Source organism: Ranitomeya imitator, chromosome 1, assembly GCF_032444005.1.
Source record: "Ranitomeya imitator isolate aRanImi1 chromosome 1, aRanImi1.pri, whole genome shotgun sequence".
Classification (NCBI taxonomy): domain Eukaryota; kingdom Metazoa; phylum Chordata; class Amphibia; order Anura; family Dendrobatidae; genus Ranitomeya; species Ranitomeya imitator.
This window is the reverse complement of record NC_091282.1, coordinates 71,642,332-71,663,321: the sequence shown is the minus strand read 5'-3', so window position 1 is coordinate 71,663,321 and position 20,990 is coordinate 71,642,332. Positions and strand designations below refer to the sequence as shown.

The window sequence follows — 20,990 nt, the reverse complement described above, 5'->3', positions numbered from 1 at the left end:
AGGGGTTAGCGCTGCAGCCTTGTAGTGCTGGGGTCCTGGGTTCAAATCCCACCAAGGACAACTCTTAATAAATATTGATTATATCTTCTCCCCGTTTTTACATAGGTTTCCTCTGGGTTCTCTGATACGCCTCAGTGTGATTACATAAGAGGTAGCCACACCATTAAAGACAAAAATATATTAGTGCAACTAGGATGAGAGCGTCCCTTCTCACCCCATTTTTCCCCCCTTATTTTTGTTACACTGTGTGCAAAGAGGGAAGAATATTTTACCACCAGAAAAATAAGAATTAGCACTGTGCTGGCATGGTTCAGGAGAAGTTACCGGTAAGAAATTATCTTTTCCCTACACCACCAGATAGAAGAAATCCCTAGGTTAGGGACCAGCGCTCAAGGAACTTTTCTTCTAAAAAAAAGGTCCGAGTGCCCCAGATCAAACCTGTAGTGCTTAAAGAAGGTAAAGGGGGACGACTAGACTGCAGCGCTGCAGATTTGATCAATGGAAGCATTAGGTTTCTGCCCAGGAGGGAGCCATGGCTCTTGTAGAATGAGCCTTAATATTCAGAGGAGGATCTTGGCCCGAGGTAGAGTAAGTCGAGTTTATAGCCATTCTAACCCACCTATCTATGATGGACTTAGTAGCCCCTTACCTTTATTAGGGCCCTGAAACTAAACAAAGAAGACTTCCATCAAAGGCCTGTGACTTCAAGGTATCTAATGAGGTACCTCCTGACATCTAAAAAGAAAGACTAGCTCATCCTGAGATTTTGGATTGTCACAAAGGGAACGAAGAACTATTTCCTGAAATCTAGAGACTACGGTATCTTTGGGAGAAAATCTGGGTCATGCTTTAATATTACCCTGTCCTCCAGGATAGTTGTGAAGGGAAGGTTGATATAAATGGCTTGTACTTAATCCACCTGCCTAGTCACGGTTAGGGCCACTAAAAAGGACACTTTCAGAGGGAGTACCCCAATAATGGTAGACAAAATGGCCTCAAAGGGGTTTCGAGTAAGGGCATTGAGAACTGGATTTAGATCCTGGGGAGCTATTCTATGGCCACTTACCTGCCTAGAAGAAAAGGAAGCCTTGGATGAACTTCTGCACCCAGGAGTGGGTCAGCGATCTTTTGATCAAACAGCCTTCAGGACAGAGACCTGCACTTTTAACATACTGGTGGATAGGCCCCTTTTTAGGCCTTTCTGTAAGAACAGTTCCATAAGGGGCACTTGATGTGTTGACAGATTTCTCCTCAAGTCCAAAAACGTATTCCAAACTGTAGTATATTTAAGGGAGGTAACCTTTTTACTACTTACTCTAGGGTCACACGAGCATATAAAAACAAACCATCAACTGTCCCATTCTCAACCAGAAGTTGGATGATTTCATTCTCACTCATCATCCACATGCTGTCTGTATGTAATCCATTTTTTTATGCAGCAGCCATTTACACAGGGCTGTGGAGTCGGTAAGCCAAACCTCCGACTCCCAACTCAGACTCAATTCCCATGACTCCTCCAACTCCCTCATACATGGCTCATGTTTAAGTTTGTGATACATTTACTGTGGTAAAATGGTAACATCAGGCTTTTAATCTTTATTATGATACAATAATCAAGCCATTTAGATAGAACATAAAATATATTTATTGGAATACAACTTTAGAACAAAAAAAGTTGCATATTTACAATTTATTATTCACTTTGCAGTAAGTGGGAAAAAACAGTTTTCAACAAACATACTGAATAGCATTTCTGCAGTCTATAAATTTGTTCTGAGATAGTATCGCCTCCATCAGATGCTCCTTCATAGATGACCTTAAATCTGACCTAATTATTTTAAGGCTAGAGAACAACCTCTCTTCACTAACGGTTTGGTGGCAAAGCCGTAACCACATGGGCAACATCTCTAACAATTTCAGGGTATAAAGGAATTACCTCGTACACAGTCAGTTTTGATGAACGATTGAAGTCTTATACTTCTTTGAGAGCAAGTGAAAAATTTTGCTGAAATATGGTCAACCTGTTTTCTATGGGAGTGGAATCTTTTTAACTGCAGTAACACTTTGCCTGCTCCATGTCGTCCAAATACTTGTCGAAATCAAACTCATCTGATGAAGATGAAGGAACTACAGCAGCACTGGCAGGACCGGAGTCGTCTTGCTCTTGGCCGTCCTATAGCCCACTCATCCTAACTGCAACCTCAATCAAAGCTTCGTTCCTTTAGTAAGCGGTTGATCATCCAGCAATATATGATGACTCGAGTCCACATAAACAGCTGCCAGAAGAATTTTATGTTCTAATAGCAGTGTCTCTCTCCGTTTCATTGAAGCAGCAATGCCATCTGCGATTAAACCTCATTGGGACAGGCAAAACAACAAGTTCTTCCACTCATTTATAAAAATGCCAAAAGTTAAATTCTCAGCTTGTAACTTTTTAGTCACTGTAAATGGGTGATGAAGCAATTCCTTCAATTTAGTCACCTGTATCCATTGACCTTCATGTAGTGTTACCTGAGGGTTGGCCATATCTACAAGGAAGGGTTTCAGCTCAAGCAATCGCTCAATCATTAAATAGGCGCTCCCCCAAGTGGCTTGAGCCACAATTGCCCCTTTTCTAGCACATCTCTTCAAGATGGAATCAATTTTAGCGGTTCTGGCAGCAATAGCCAATTTCCTCACTTTGCTAATCAAAGTTCCAGCATGTCCCTCTTGCAGACTATCTCTTGTTGTCAGCTGCAGCGTGTGCACAACACAGCACGTGATGAATAGGAAAGAGGTGTGAAGCGCTTCAACAAGATCATCTAATTGTAAATAATTATTTTGCTGTTCTTCTGTAGGAATATCTGTTTTTTCCTCCGTTATGGGAACAGGACTGTGGCCTTCCATCTCCAACATACTGAATGTGAAATGTTCTTCTAGCTGCTGTTCACCTTCATCATTCTCATTCATCAGTTTAATTGTACTTATCATGTTTGAAGCATTATCAGTTACAATAGCAAGAACCTGTTTGTTTGTTTTTTAGTTCATAATCTTGCAGAACTTTTTCCACTAAGCTCTGGAGAAACTGGCTGCTGTGATGAGCTTTAGTATCTTTTACTTCCAATGTCTTCGTAACAATTTTTTTGTTTTCACAAACATATCGAACGTTGATAGCAAAATAGTTCACTCCGACGTGTGCAGGCATCCATTTTAAGAAATACGAAGTCTCTTGAGAGTCTTTTTAAGATCTTCCTTTTGGTTAAGGGCTTCTTCAATCACTAATTTTCTAATACTTTCTCTTTCCAGAGAAACACCAAGTTTGCAAGCCACTTCTCCATTAAAAGCTGTTCGTGCAAATAATGATAATGGTATACAGTCTTTCACAACAAGCTGGATGAGCTGTCTTTCAAAACATCTGCTGTCATTGTTAAAGTAACTTTGTTACTTACAAAATATCTTGTAACTGACATTTGAGACGCTCTTTCCTCCTTTGCCTGGTGGGAAGTGCTGGTCTCTGGTTTCTTGGTGCCGCTGTGATCTTTTTCAGTCACAAGCTTTGTAAACTTCTGGGTGGCAGTGTTATAAATATCTTTTTAGATTGGAAGCTCTTAAAGGGGTTGTCCACTACTTTCAATTAACCCCCCAATGTACCCCCCCGGGGCCCCTAATGAATTGTGCCATTACCTTCTGTTGACGTTTTCGCCTGTAAGCGGCGCTATTCCTGCTGCTGTGTCCGGGTCACATGACCCCCAGACTGCAGCCGCCGCTCATTTCCGCCGACGTCACGTCAATTTCCAGGCTCTGAAAATTGACGTGACGTAAGCAGCAGGCGTGACCAGCCCCCACAGTAGGCAGTCACTCAGCAAGAGTGACTGGGCTGTGGGCGGTGCTGGGGGCTGCCTGCAGGGCTGTGCTGGGGGCGGGCGGGGCTGACAGTGTGTGCTCACTGCTGGGATCTGAGGACGGGGCTGTGCTGCGGTCGCCGGGGGTCTGCCCGCCGGCGCTTTTGTGGACCGGCGTGTGCGGGGCTCTGCCCGCCGGCGTGTGCGGGGCTCTGCCCGCCGGCTTGTGCGGAGGTCTTCCCGCCGGCATGTGTGTGTGTCGGCAGTGTGTGTGTGTGTGTGTGTGTGTGCGATGTGTGTGTGTGCAGGCATCGTCCGATGGGACTACAAGTCCCATCGGGCTCTGCCTGCTACACTGACAGTAAGTGACACATTAGCCAATGATGGGACAGTAGTAGTCCCATCATCCGGCTAATGTGTTGAATGTAAAAAAACAAAAAACAAAACATACAACGACATGCACCATGCGACGACATGCGACATGCACCATGCGACGACATGCTGCATGCACCATGCGACGACATGCTGCATGCACCATGCGACGACATGCTGCATGCACCATGCGACGACATGCTGCATGCACCATGCGACGACATGCTGCATGCACCATGCGACGACATGCTGCATGCACCATGCGACGACATGCTGCATGCACCATGCGACGACATGCTGCATGCACCATGCGACGACATGCTGCATGCACCATGCGACGACATGCTGCATGCACCATGCGACGACATGCTGCATGCACCATGCGACGACATGCTGCATGCACCATGCGACGACATGCTGCATGCACCATGCGACGACATGCTGCATGCACCATGCGACGACATGCTGCATGCACCATGCGACGACATGCTGCATGCACCATGCGACGACATGCTGCATGCACCATGCGACGACATGCTGCATGCACCATGCGACGACATGCTGCATGCACCATGCGACGACATGCTGCATGCACCATGCGACGACATGCTGCATGCACCATGCGACGACATGCTGCATGCACCATGCGACGACATGCTGCATGCACCATGCGACGACATGCTGCATGCACCATGCGACGACATGCTGCATGCACCATGCGACGACATGCTGCATGCACCATGCGACGACATGCTGCATGCACCATGCGACGACATGCTGCATGCACCATGCGACGACATGCTGCATGCACCATGCGACGACATGCTGCATGCACCATGCGACGACATGCTGCATGCACCATGCGACGACATGCTGCATGCACCATGCGACGACATGCTGCATGCACCATGCGACGACATGCTGCATGCACCATGCGACGACATGCTGCATGCACCATGCGACGACATGCTGCATGCACCATGCGACGACATGCTGCATGCACCATGCGACGACATGCTGCATGCACCATGCGACGACATGCTGCATGCACCATGCGACGACATGCTGCATGCACCATGCGACGACATGCTGCATGCACCATGCGACGACATGCACCATGCGACGACATGCACCATGCGACGACATGCACCATGCGACGGCATGCACCATGCGACGGCATGCGACATGCTGCATGCACCATGCGACGGCATGCGACATGCACCATGCGACGGCATGCGGCATGCGACGACATGCTGCATGCACCATGCGACGACATGCTGCATGCACCATGCGACGACATGCTGCATGCACCATGCGACGACATGCTGCATGCACCATGCGACGACATGCTGCATGCACCATGCGACGACATGCTGCATGCACCATGCGACGACATGCTGCATGCACCATGCGACGACATGCTGCATGCACCATGCGACGACATGCTGCATGCACCATGCGACGACATGCTGCATGCACCATGCGACGACATGCTGCATGCACCATGCGACGACATGCTGCATGCACCATGCGACGACATGCTGCATGCACCATGCGACGACATGCACCATGCGACGACATGCACCATGCGACGACATGCACCATGCGACGACATGCAACATGCACCATGCGACGACATGCAACATGCACCATGCGACGACATGCACCGACATGCTGCATGCACCATGCGACGACATGCACCATGCGACGACATGCACCATGCGACAACATGCACCATGCGACAACATGCTACATGCACCATGCGACGACATGCACCATGCGACGACATGCACCATGCGACGACATGCACCATGCGACGACATGCACCATGCGACAACATGCGACATGCACCATGCAATGACATGTGACATACAGTACATACATACATACTACAGACATACAGTACATATAACAGAGTACATACTCACCATCACTTGTCACTTTGTTCCCCGAAGCCATTGTCACCTGTAAAAAATATTAAAATAATAAACAAACAATATACTCCCTGTCCGCAGAAATCCAATTAAAACGAGTGTCCCACGACGATCTCCCGTGGAGAGCAGGAGCATCAGTTGATGCGACCACTCTCCAGGGGCTCCAGGAACACAATGATGGAAGGTATCCTTCCATCATGTATTCCTCACAAGGTATTCCTACGCCCCTGTGAGAAAATAGTCCCTAGTCTCACTATTGGCATTGCTGGGTGAGACATTTTCCCACGCAGCAATTGCCATAAAGTGAGACCAGTGAACTAGAGTAACCTCAGTGATGCACTGCAGGAGCCAGTCTCCTGTCAGTGTGTCACTGAGGGTCCTATAGAGCAGTGACATCACCCGATGTCACTGTTCTATAGGGTAGATCATCGTGGGACACTCGTTATTAATTGGACTACGGCGGAAAGGTAGTATACGGTTTATTATTTTACTTTTTTTTGCAGGCGCTGAAGTATGGTAAGTATGGTTAAATGAAGAATATTAAAATATTTTTTTCCAAATGTGTGTGTTTTATTAACCCTTTCTTACTATTGGATTAGTAATGGATAGGCGTCTAATTGACGCCTCTCCGTTATTAACCCGGCTTAATGTCACCTTACAATAGCAAGGTGACATTAACCCCTTATTACCCCATATCCCACCGCTACTCGGGAGTGGGAAGAGAGGGGCTAAGTGCCGGAATTGGCGCATCTTACAGATGCGCCATTTCTGGGGCGGCTGCGGACTGGTATTTGTAGCCGGGGGGGGAGGGGGGGGGCAATATCCATGGCCCCTCTCTAGGCTATGAATATCAGCCTGCAGCTGTCTGCGTAGCCTTTTTGGCTATAAAATATAGGGGGACCCCACGTCATATTTTTTTGGGGGGGGTCTCCCTATTTTAATAGCCAGTAAAGGCTACGCAGACAGCTGCGGGCTGATATTCATAGCAGGCTACAGATATTGGCCCGGCCGTCGGCTTTCCCCCTCTGGCGCAGAAAATTGCGCGGGAGCCCACGCCGTTTTTTTCCGCTTTTTTTTTTTTTTCTTTTTAAATTCATCGCTCATTAAGGCCTCTCACTCTTGTGTCAGTACGGGTCCATCGCTATGCGTCGGGCCGACGTACGTTGTGAAATTTGTGCACGACGTGGGCAGCGGATGCAGTTTTTCAACGCATCCGCTGCCCATTCTGAAGTGCGGGGAGGAGGGGGCAGAGTTTCTGCCGCAAATGCGCGGTAGAAAATGGCGGGCCAGCCGGCCAAAAAAATTTTCAATTGAACTTTTTTTGTGCCGACGGTCCGCCAAAACACGACGGATCCGTAGCACGACGGAGGCGATGTCTGGCCATCCGTCACGATCCGTCGCTAATACAAGTCTATGGGTAAAACGCATCCTGCGAGCACATTTGCAGGATCCGTTTATTTGCACCGGATCGTTTTTTCCGCCAGATCCGTTTTTTTCAACCGGATCTATTTTATTCCACCGAATGTTTTTTTTTTCCGCCAGATCTGTTTTTTCTCATAGAGTTGTATTAGCGCCAGATTGCGCCTGGTGGCCACACGTTTAATCCGTTTTTGCAGGATTCGTCAAAAAAGCTGTTTCCACCGGACAGAAAACACATACAGAGGAACGGTTTTTTGGTACGTTGAAAAAATGCACAGCGACGGATCTAGCAAAAAACGGATGAAACATGTGACCATCAGACGCACTCCGGCGCTAATACAACTCTATGAGAAAAAAACTGATCTGGCGGAAAAAAACGATCAGGTGGTAAAAAACGGATACGGCGGGAAAAAAAAGATCCGGCGAAAAAAAAAATGGATCCTGCAAATGTGCTCGCAGGATGCGTTTTGTACCCATAGACTTGTATTAGCAACGTATCCGTCGTGTTTTGGCGGACACAACGCACAAAAAAAAGTTCAATGTAACTTTTTGTGTGCGACGTGTCTGCCATTTCCGACCACGCATGCATGGCTGGAACTCCACCCCTTCCTCCACGCTCATCACATTGGGCAGCGGATGCGTTGTAAAACTGCATCCGCTGCCCACGTTGTGCTAAAGTTAGCATAACGTCCGTCGGTACGTCTGGCCGAAGGTTTGCGACGGCCCCGTACCGACGCAAGTGTGAAAGTAGCCTTACATCTGAATTTGCTGAGTATAATGCAGCCACCCCAGAGTATAATGTAGCCCCCATAAAATATAATATACAGTTAGGTCCATATATATTTGGACAGAGACAACATTTTTCTAATTTTGGTTATAGACATTACCACAATGAATCTTAAACAAAGCAATTCAGATGCAGTTGAAGTTCAGACTTTCAGCTTTCATTTGAGGGTATCCACATTAAAATTGGATGAAGGGTTTAGGAGTTTCAGCTCCTTAACATGTGCCACCCTGTTTTTTTAAAGGGACCAAAAGTAATTGGACAATTGACTCCAAGGCTATTTCATGGACAGGTGTGGGCAATCCCTTCGTTATGTCATTCTCAATTTAGCAGATAAAAGGCCTGGAGTTGATTTGAGGTGTGGTGCTTGCATTTGGAAGGTTTTGCTGTGAAGTAAACATGAGGTCAAAGGAGCTCTCCGTATAGGTGAAACAAGCCTTCCTTAAGCTGCGAAAACAGAAAAAAAACCATCCGAGAAATTGCTACAATATTAGGAGTGGCAAAATCTACAGTTTGGTACATCCTGAGAAAGAAAGAAAGCACTGGTGAACTCAAAGCAAAAAGATCTGGGTGCCCACAGAAGACAACAGTGGTGGATGATCGCAGAATAATCTCCATGGTGAAGAGAAACCCCTTCACAACAGCCAACCAAGTGACCAACACTCTCCAGGAGGTCGGCGTATCAATATCCAAATCTACCATAAAGAGAAGACTGCATGAAAGTAAATACAGAGGGTTCACTGAACGGTGCAAGCCACTCATAAGCATCAAGAAGAAAAAGGCTAGACTGGACTTTGCTAAAAAACATCTAAAAAAAGCCATCACAGTTCTGGAAGAACATTCTTTGGACAGATGAAACCAAGATCAACCTCTACCAGAATGGTGGAATGAGAAAAGTATGGCGAAGGCGTGGTACAGCTCATGATCCAAAGCACACCACATCATCTGTGAAACACGGTGGAGGCAGTGTGATGACTTGGGCATGCATGGCTGCCAGTGGCACTGGGTCACTAGTGTTTATTGATGATGTGACACAGGACAGAAGCAGACGAATTAATTCTGAGGTATTCAGAGCCATACTGTGTGCTCAGATCCAGCCAAATGCAGCAAAACTGATTGGTCGTCGTTTCATACTACAGATGGACAATGACCCAAAACATAAAGCCAAAGCAACCCAGGAGTTTATTAAAGCAAAGAAGTGTAATATTCTGGAATGGGCAAGTCAGTCACCTGATCTCAACCCAATTGAGCATGCATTTCACTTGTTAATGACTAAACTTCAGACAGAAAGGCCCACAAACAAACAGCAACTGAAAACCACCGCAGTGAAGGCCTGGCAGAGCATCAAAAAGGAGGAAACACAGCGTCTGGTGATGTCCATGAGTTCAAGACTTCAGGCAGTCATTGCCAACAAAGGGTTTTCAACCAAGTACTAAAAATGAACATTTTATTTAAAATTATTGAATCTGTCCAATTACTTTTGGTCCCTTTAAAAACAGGGGTGGCACATGTTAAGAAACTGAAACTCCTAAACCCTTCATCCAATTTTAATGTGGATACCCTCAAATGAAAGCTTAAAGTCTGTACTTCAACTGCATCTGAATTGTTTTGTTTAAAATTCATTGTGGTAATGTCTATAACCAAAATTAGAAAAATGTTGTCTGTCCAAATATATTTGGACCTAACTGTACCCCCCATAGTATATAAGACAGCCTCCCCCATAGAATATAATATACCTCCCATAGTATATATCAAAGCCCGCATATAATATAGCACAACTTGCATAGTATATAGCACAGCCCACATAATATAGCACAGCCCGCGTAGTAGTATACAGCACAGTCCGTGTAGTAGTATACAGCACAGCCCGGGTCGTAGTATATACAGCACAACACGCGTAGTAGTATATACAGTACAGCCCGCGGAGTAGTATACACAGCACAGCCCACACAGTGGTATATACACAGCACAGCCCACACAGTGGTATATACACAGCACAGCCCACACAGTGGTACATAGACAGCACAGCCCACACAGTGGTATATACACAGCACAGCCCACACAGTGGTATATACAGCACAACCCACATCTCATCCCCCCGATAATGGCTCCACACTCTCCTCACCTTTCCTCTTGCCCGCGCTGCTCCTGTCTCGGCGGCTGCAGTCTGCCCAGGACACAGCAGGTGTGCGATGATATGACGTCATTGCGCACCCGCAGTGTCAGAGGCAGAGCGGGGAATGATGGGAGAGGGAGCGTCAGCGGACGCTCTCTCCTCCATCATTGCATTGAACTATACTGGCGTCATAGACGCCGGTATAGTTGAATGCGGCGGCGGCACTGGCGGGAGTAGGGGGGAAAGAGTGCAGCGGCCCACTACTGGCACCGGCCCTTCTGACATTTGCCAGAAGTGCCCGATGGCCAGTCCGGCCCTGGTCACTGCCCACACACTTCCCTCCTCCTGAACTGCAGCGTTTCTCGGACCCACATCCGCAGCAAAACTGCAGATATTTGTTACATCTCAATGAAAGTGTAAGGCCGGAGTCACACTACAGTGAGATACGGCCGAGTCTCGCAGGTTAAATACAAGCTCTGGCACCGGCACTCCGGAGCGGAGCGTGCAGCTCCATGTATTGCTGTGCGGCCGCACGCTCCGCTCCGGAGTGCCGGTGCCAGAGCTTGTATTTAACCTGTGAGACACGGCCGTATCTCGCTGTGTGTGATCCCGGTGTAAGCGTGCAGAAACGCTGCAGTTCGGCACAAAAGAAGTGACATGCTGCGGAGAAAAAAAAAAAGCTGCGTTTCGGTGCGGCCTTGTCCGCAGCAAGTGCACAACAAGTCTGCGGCTCCCATAGACTTACATTAGTTGTGCACTACAATGCGGATTTAATGCAATTCCGTACTGCAAAAAACGCTGCGGATCTGCAATCAAATCCACAACGTGTGTACACAGTCTTAGCATTTGGTGAACCTAGCAAAAAGGCCAAGCAAAAAACAAGTGTGGAATTGCACTTTTTTTGCAATTTCATCGCACTTTGAATTTTTTTCACATTTTCTACTACACGATATGGTAAAACCAATGGTGTCGTTCAAAAGTAGAACTTGTCCCGCAAAAGATAAGCCCTCACATGACCAAATTAACGGAAACATTATGGCTCTGGAAAGAAGGGGAGCGATAAATGAAAAAAGCTCCAGGGGTGAAGAGGTTTAGAAACATGGATATGGACATATCTATGGAAATAGATATATAGATATATCTGTATGTATCTATCTATCCCACATCTATCTAATTCTGTCTATCTATTATCTATCTATTAGCTATAAATCTATTATCTATCTAACATCTATCTATCTAATATCTATCTATCTTTCTATCATCTATCTATCTGTGTAATGGAGTGTGGGTTGGACAAATGTAAAAGAGGAGTTGGACAGAAATGACACCACAAATCTTTTTGAAGAGAGAGGAGGGAGGGGTTTGGGTGTGTTTTTGGAGTGGGTGTGCTAGGTTCGGGCTTAGTGGCAGTACAAAGCATCATGGAACTTGTAGTATTAGGGCACAATAAGGAAGTTGTCGTTTAACCTCATGAGAGCTGAATCCAGCACTGAAGATGTGCTGCTACAGCATGATAACAGGTAATATTGCTAAAATAAACACAGTAGATGTTTTCAGTGGCACATAATAGCAAGATTTATGAAAAAAAAACAAAAAACTTTATAGTAGTGGACAACTTCTTTAAAGAAGCATTTTTACCACTGCCCGAGTATGAACTGATTTTGGCATCACAGCATTTGTTGTCATCTGGGTCACTTATACACTAACACACAAAATGTTTATTATCTTGAGTCACTGTAAAATTCTCAAATACAGCTGACCTCATAAGATGCTTCTTAGACATTTTGTAATTATGTAAATTCGCTCTCAAAATTTTGTCCTATAAAAAAATAAAGTATATTGTAATTCTTGCAAGAATAGGGAATCATGCACTGCATAATTTAGGATAGAAATAAAACAATTTTTGCATAAATCAATAGGACAGATAAGTATAAAGTTTGTAAAATGTGTTTTATAGCGTTACTCTGAACTTTCAATGTCAAGGCTTGCCTCAGGGTACAGCTCACTAAAGGTACCGTCACACTAGACGATATCGCTAGCGATCCGTGACGTTGCAGTGTCCTCGCTAGCGATATCGTCCAGTGTGACAGGCAGCAGCGATCAGGCCCCTGCTGTGCTGTCGCTGGTCGGGGAAGAAAGTCCAGAACTTTGTTTCGTCGCTGGACTCCCCGCAGACATCGCTGAATCGGCGTGTGTGACACCGATTCAGCGATGTCTTCACTGGTAACCAGGGTAAACATCGGGTAACTAAGCGCAGGGCCGCACTTAGTAACCCGATGTTTACCCTGGTTACCATCCTAAAAGTAAAAAAAAAAACAAACAGTACATACTTACCTACAGCCGTCTGTCCTCCAGCGCTGTGCTCTGCTCTCCTCCTGTACTGTCTGTGAGCGTCGGTCAGCCGGAAAGCAGAGCGGTGACGTCACCGCTCTGCTTTCCGGCCGCTGTGCTCACACAGACAGTACAGGAGGAGTGCAGAGCACAGCGCTGGAGGACAGACGGCTGTAGGCAAGTATGTAGTGTTTGTTTTTTTTACTTTTAGGATGGTAACCAGGGTAAACATCGGGTTACTAAGCGCGGCCCTGCGCTTAGTTACCCGATGTTTACCCTAGTTACCGGGGACCTCGGGATCGTTGGTCGCTGGAGAGCGGTCTGTGTGACAGCTCTCCAGCGACCTAACAGCGACGCTGCAGCGATCCGGATCATTGTCGGTATCGCTGCAGCGTCGCTATGTGTGACGGTACCTTAAATGCTTCACATCATGTTTCTTCACAGTCTATAAAGAGGGGAGGGGTGAGGGGGGAGCATGTTTGTGCTGAATCACATTCCAGATACACACACACACAAATATATATGTGTCCTCATCAATCCTGTTACTGTATTTCCGAATTTGTGATGTTAGAAAACATTTTTTCCCCTCATATTCTATATATAGTGTATATGTCATCAGAGCAGCTAATTTCTCCGAACATGAGCTTAGAGGAAAAACAAACTAAAACATCAAGCATACAGAGACAGCATATACTGGACTATTGATTTATGCACAGTTTATTGAAAGTTTAGATATGCTTTAGGAAGTACTTACCTTTTTTAATTCTGCTTTCCTGTTCACTCCAGAAATTCTGAGATGAATACAGGCTTTTCCTTCCCTGTGTGTTTATTTTTTTTTTCCCCCTTATCTGTAGAGGAGGAGCTTCACTACTTATCATGAACATAAACTGCAGCACAGATTCATCTCAGCTAAAAGTCAAGACCTTAGATCAGGAACAGGACAGACATTTAGAGGACATTTCATAACGTTCCCAAATTCTTATGAAAAAAAAAAAAATTCCCCACAAACTGCATTGAACTTCTGTGCCCAATTTAATTGCCAATAATTTCCATCTGTTATCTATTCCAGTTGCACAACAGCATGTGAAATTGATTGTCAAACAGTGTCGCTTCCTAAGTGGACAGTTTGATTTCACAGAAGTTTGATTTACTTGGAGTTATATTCTGTTTCAGTGTTCCCTTTATTTTTTTGAGCAGTGTATATAATAAACTGGGCACAGAAGTTCAATGCAGTTTGTGGGGAATATTTGTTTTTCATAAGAATTTGGGAACGTTATGAAATGTCCTCTAAATGTCTGTCCTATTCCTGGTCTAAGGTCTATTATACTGGGGGCAGATACAGCATTATAGAATGCTGTACATCAGTCCTGAAAGGTGATGGCCTCTCTTATCAGCGAAACCTGGTGACAAGTTTCCCTTTAAGTCTCAGGTCCAGCAAGCAATTCTAAATTTAAAAACCTTGGAACAACTATTAAAGAAATGCGTGACCTATGGGAAGGTGCATCCCTAGAACGTTATTTGGCTACTGACTAATACCTAAAGGATTTATCGAAAATTCCTTGTCTGGGGATACAGGTGACAAAAACCCTTGAAGAATGGGACTCCCTTCTTAAAAGTTTTTCCAGACAAGTAATCTCATTTATTATAAGTAAATGAAAAAACAAATTAAGTGAAAAAAATCAAACAAACCATTAGTACTGAGCAACCAAATTTTAAAATTTGAAGAAATAAAACCATACAAGCATCATCCAGAGATTAGCCACCTTTCCAAAAGCATACAACATCGGATTAAAATTAAAGATTATAGCAAAAAAAAACATCGAAAATTTGGAAGGAACAACATAACCCTTGACACTAGGATGTCATGCATGGAAAGGAGAGAAGGCGTTATTGATGAAATTAACTGCACCAACAGTGTGGAAGAAAATGTATTCTCCATCTATTACTCTTCCACTGATCTTGCCAATACTCCTCATAGCCCTCTGGTACGCATCCGGTCTAACAATATCTGGAGCTGAAGTACCTACCGCAAGAACTAATAGATTTCAACCATTAGCCAACTTAAGAGGAATCTCCACAATCCCATTCACAAACTGGTAGTACGGCCAGAGTGGTAGATAGTGAGGTACTCACAGATTTAACTAAATCTCACACCAGACAAAACGTCGCAAAACTAATGGGAAAACCACTACAAGCAAGGGCTCCACACACACACACACCCCAACATCTACAGGTAGAAATATGAACAACTCCCAAAAAAGGAACCCTGTCACAAATAGCCGAAGAAACGAAAAAGGGGGTCTAAAGGAGGGAAACTCCTCAAAAAGATTAAAACAAAAATGTAACCTTAGTCAATATTCCCTGAACAAGGAGGAAGCCACCTTCCTCGAGAAAGGTCTGAAATTCAGCCAAACTAATAAGTTTAATATGTTCCACGCGATTATTGAAGTCAAATAATTCATGCGCAAACTTTTTATCAAAAATCCAATTATTCAAGGTACTACATTTACTTCAGCTTTCTCTCACACCAACCTCAAAAATAAATCTAATTTCCATCCAATTCATGAATAGGAGTCACTGAAGACATACGTCAAATTAACCTAACACGATGCCTCACTTTATTCGGTAATTGAACACAAAAAAGATGTGAAGCCTCAATGTTTTTCTTGAATCCTTGTAAACAAATCCCTATTGACCAAGTAAATTTTATTGGAGATTGTATGAATTTTATACTCACACAATTTTTTAAAATATGGTAATGATTATTATTTACAGCAGTGGGGCACAGCCATGGGGACCAGGTTTGCCCCCAGTTACGATAACCTATGTCGGCCTGTGGGAACACCTGCACATATACCCTCAGGGCGAGCTGTGCGCTAACCTGGTAACGTTTTATAGATAATGTATTTTTTTTTTTTATTTGGACAGGGGACTCCCTCTCTATATACCAGTTTTTAGATTCTATAAATAAATGATTTTTTTTTATCTACAATTCACATCTACCATTAGTAGGGAATGCCTTAATTATTATTATTTCATTATTTTTTTTTTTAAAACTTAATGATTTTTATCCGCGAAAATAAAATCTGCACTTTCAAACCGACTGACAGCAATAGTTATATTGCCTTAAACAGCTGTCATTTGCCACATTGGCTACTCAATATCCATAGAGGAAAATTTATTCACCTCCACAAAAATTGTACAAATATGGACTTTAAACAGGAAGTCAACAACCTTACTGATAAATTTATAGGAAAGTACCTGGGACTGCCCTTGGGAGTGATACCTGTTGGTCACCTGACGCTCAAGCCTACATAACGCCACCATCGGGAGCTGTAGCGAAAACTAAGTGGCTGCTTAGCGACGCTCCTCCAAGGAGGGTCCACGATCCACATGCGTGACAATTTCCTGCCAGACATTAGGCAGTTGCACTGGCAGCTGTCCTACCCGGCCTCTCAACACCAGGTGTTAGGTGGGGAAGGGGAGCAGGACAAATTCAAGGATAAATTAAGCGCACAATGATTGTTCTTTTAGAGTTTTATTAGTACCTCTGTAGGGAGAAAGAAAATATTTAGCAAATTACTTATATATTCATCAAGACTTAAGATTTACAAGTTCTTTCTTTTATCTTTAAACAATGTACAACATAATACACTTTGTACTATCAAAAAGATGATTTGAAATACTAGATATAATTCTGGGAAGGAACAGAAGCGGGGAGAACAAAGTGCTTAAAGAAACTTGGTTCACGTGGACAGGTGGTGCTAACTTTACATCTGGGTGTAGCAGCTACTGGGCTGCAGGGGCCATCAGACCCCAAGCTTGTTCATGGAAACTTACCATGTGCCAATAGTCACCAGCTACTGGCCAAATTCCAAATCCAACAAGGCCCTGAAACCATAAGCAGTCATGGCATGATGAGAGCTGACGTAGTTCTGCAATAGTTGGAGAGCCGGTGGCAAATTGTTCTTCTAACCTTTAGACGTCCCCAGAGGTTCGTCCTTTTCTCCGTTACTTTCGCTAATGATCATTTGTGATCCCCATTTTGCAGCAGGATAGCTCAACCAGTCCAACACCTTATGTGCATTTTTTCTGTCTTTTCCACACCAATAACCAACATTGTTAACTCAACCAAAATTAACCATGTTTGGGGGGAAACAAAGTAACATTAATGGCCTACAACCTGCTTTCCTTGCGCAGCTCAATAGCTGCTAGAACCAGACAACGCATCAACCTGTTTTACGTTAACACCTTACAAATTTTGGGTCCTTTGAGAGCAGGTGGGTGAATAATGTCCTTTGCTGCACAAATAAAGCTCTGAAAACTAAATAACTTATAGCATATAAACAATCCCGATAATCAGTCACAGCTTTACAAGTGCTAAACTGTAACCACCACCAAGCAGCCGCTCGAATCAGGGCCGAGCCAGTGGATGAGAGAGAACAGGTTAGTCTGAATATTACTCTTACGCTCCCACGAGTATTTCATGACCAGTGTAGCACTAACTATTACAAAAAAAAAAAAATAATAATAATAACTGCACTAATATTTGCCATATCAGGGTACATCTGTCCGTATTCCAGTATAAGCATCAGCAGCTTCACACATCAATTCTTCTCAGTTCCCTTTTACACTGCAAAGAAATAGAAATGACATATGCCGTGCATATAAAGGTTCAGGAACCTCCTCATTCCTCGGATGGGGTGAAGGTTTGGGTGTGAAAGGGCACTTCTTAGGATATTTCTGTAGCTGGCGTTTTTTTTTTATGTGAAAAGGAAAAAAACTGAGTAGAACACATTATAACATGATAGGACGCAGCAGGTCTGGCTGCGCGCTCCTTGCACTCCTCTGAACGGAAAGCTTGTCGTAGGATTCTCCTATCCCAGCATTTGTTAAGAGCCTATAGTGATAGCGGTGGGGACAGGGATTCAGCTTGGGCCGGCGCGTGCCATTAGCTCTTCCAATGCCTTGTCCTGATCGTTGTTATGTAGTAACAAAACTTCCTTTATCTCCTTCTGTTCAAAACCCATCTCTTTAAATTTACTCATCAACTGAAGAAATACCATCGTCTGGGGAGAAAGAAAAGAGAAAACCAATGTTTACATAAAGATATTGTTACATTACATATTGTAGTAGTTATATTCTTGTACATAGGAGCAGTATTATAGTAGTTATATTCTTGTACATAGGAGGCAGTATTATAGTAGTTATATTCTTGTACATAGGAGGCAGTATTATAGTAGTTATATTCTTGTACATAGGAGCAGTATTATAGTAGTTATATTCTTGTACATAAGAGCAGTATTATAGTAGTTATATTCTTGTACATAGGAGCAGTATTATAGTAGTGATATTCTTGTACATAGGGGCAGTATTATAGTAGTTATATTCTTGTACATAGGAGCAGTATTATAGTAGTTATATTCTTGTACATAGGAGGCAGTATTATAGTAGTTATATTCTTGTACATACAGAGCAGTATTATAGTAGTTATATTCTTGTACATAGGGGCAGTATTATAGTAGTTATATTCTTGTACATAGGGGGCAGTATTACAGTAGTTATATTCTTGTATATAGCGGACATTCTTGTCTGTAGGGGAGGGAAATACAGGTCCTTCTCAAAAAATTAGCATATAGTGTTAAATTTAATTATTTACCATAATGTAATGATTACAATTAAACTTTCATATATTATAGATTCATTATCCACCAACTGAAATTTGTCAGGTCTTTTATTGTTTTAATACTGATGATTTTGGCATACAACTCCTGATAACCCAAAAAACCTGTCTCAATAAATTAGCATATCAAGAAAAGGTTCTCTAAACGACCTATTACCCTAATCTTCTGAATCAACTAATTAACTCTAAACACATGCAAAAGATACCTGAGGCTTTTATAAACTCCCTGCCTGGTTCATTACTCAAAACCCCCATCATGGGTAAGACTAGGAACCTGACAGATGTCAAGAAGGCCATCATTGACACCCTCAAGCAAGAGGGTAAGACCCAGAAAGAAATTTCTCAACAAATAGGCTGTTCCCAGAGTGCTGTATCAAGGCACCTCAATGGTAAGTCTGTTGGAAGGAAACAATGTGGCAGAAAACGCTGTACAACGAGAAGAGGAGACCGGACCCTGAGGAAGATTGTGGAGAAGGACCGATTCCAGACCTTGGGGAACCTGAGGAAGCAGTGGACTGAGTCTGGTGTGGAAACATCCAGAGCCACCGTGCACAGGCGTGTGCAGGAAATGGGCTACAGGTGCCACATTCCCCAGGTAAAGCCACTTTTGAACCATAAACAGCGGCAGAGGCGCCTGACCTGGGCTACAGAGAAGCAGCACTGGACTGTTGCTAAGTGGTCCCAAGTACTTTTTTCTGATGAAAGCAAATTTTGCATGTCATTCGGAAATCAAGGTGCCAGAGTCTGGAGGAAGACTGGGGAGAAGGAAATGCCAAAATGCCTGAAGTCCAGTGTCAAGTACCCACAGTCAGTGATGGTGTGGGGTGCCATGTCAGCTGCTGGTGTTGGTCCACTGTGTTTCATCAAGGGCAGGGTCAATGCAGCTAGCTATCAGGAGATTTTGGAGCACTTCATGCTTCCATCGGCTGAAATGCTTTATGGAGATGAAGATTTCATTTTTCAGCACGACCTGGCACCTGCTCACAGTGCCAAAACCACTGGTAAATGGTTTACTGACCATGGTATTACTGTGCTCAATTGGCCTGCCAACTCTCCTGACCTGAACCCCATAGAGAATCTGTGGGATATTGTGAAGAGAAAGTTGAGAAACGCAAGACCCAACACTCTGGATGAGCTTAAGGCCGCTATTGAAGCATCCTGGGCCTCCATAACATCTCAGCAGTGTCACAGGCTGATTGCCTCCATGTCACGCCGCATTGAAGCAGTCATTTCTGCCAAAGGATTCCCGACCAAGTATTGAGTGCATAACTGAACATTAATATTTGATGTTTTTTTTGTTTGTTATTAAAAAACACTTTTATTTGATTGGATGGGTGAAATATGCTAATTTATTGAGGCAGGTTTTTTGGGTTATCAGGAGTTGTATGCCAAAATCATCAGTATTAAAACAATAAAAGACCTGACAAATTTCAGTTGGTGGATAATGAATCTATAATATATGAAAGTTTAATTGTAATCATTACATTATGGTAAATAATGAAATTTAACACTATATGCTAATTTTTTGAGAAGGACCTGTATACTAGTAAAATAAGGGCCTGCAGGTTGGAAAAAAAAACAAAACAGTACAGATATGGCAGGGAACATCTTTGTCTTGTTTTCTGACTGGATCACATTTGAGTCATCAAAGTGATTGTGATAAATGGCAGGATATACCTGAATGAGCACACCTATATCCGATGCTTTGTAGACGATGCTTATATTACAGGGCGGTATGATTCAGATGAGTTTATTTTAACAGCAGTAATGTCAGGCAGGAAAAATAACAGGACCGTAGAACTAAAAGCTGGACACATACCTTCTCCTCTGAACACTGATGCATCTCTAGAGCCTCATCCACCAGCAATGGATCAAAACCCTTTTCACACAGTTGGGAGTGGATGAACAAGTACTCCAGCACCTGCCATAAAATACATAAATTGTCAACATCAATATAATCCACCAGAATGTGATCTGGTAAGCAATAAAACCTGCATAATTCACAACTTCACTTATCACAAGGCTCAGGTGAAGTAATAGCTGAAGTCACCATAAAGCATAGTTTTATTCCGCAATGTTCTATATGCTGAGAAAGGACTAGTCCGGAGAGGGGTCTCTTCCCCCTGGAACAGTCCTGCCATAGATAACTCTAACCAGACCTCCCTGGGTATTACCGACAGCCTTATTATTATATCACTAGATGGTGGCCCGATTCTAATGCATCAGGTATTCTAGAATATGCATGTCCTCGTAGTATATTGCCCAGCCCACGTAGTATATTGCCCAGCCCACGTAGTATATTGCCCAGCCCACGTAGTATATTGCCCAGTCACGTAGTATATAGCACAGCCCACGTAGTACGGTATATTGCCCAGCCACGTAGTATATAGCAGAGCCACATAGTATATTGGCCAGCACAGAGTCACGTAGTATATAAACATATACTCACCTATAGCCCGTTGAAGTCCTGCTATATACTTACCATCCGCCGCCTTTCCCGCTCCTGGGATCGTTCCATTGCAAGCGGCAG

At 43.9% G+C, this 20,990-nt stretch overlaps 1 protein-coding gene across 1 annotated transcript in view; it reads right to left on the bottom strand.

Moving 5' to 3' along the window:
* Positions 1-16,299: 16,299 nt before the first annotated feature.
* UBAP1 (ubiquitin associated protein 1) overlaps positions 16,300-20,990 on the bottom strand; it is a 51,627-nt gene continuing 46,936 nt past the window's right edge. Inside the window, exons 6-7 of the mRNA XM_069747767.1 lie at positions 20,280-20,381; positions 16,300-17,846 (exon numbers count right to left, since the gene is read on the bottom strand). Of these exons, the coding sequence (XP_069603868.1) occupies positions 17,706-17,846; positions 20,280-20,381 (243 nt within the window). The 3' untranslated portion in view covers positions 16,300-17,705. The remainder of the gene's footprint in view (positions 17,847-20,279; positions 20,382-20,990) is intronic.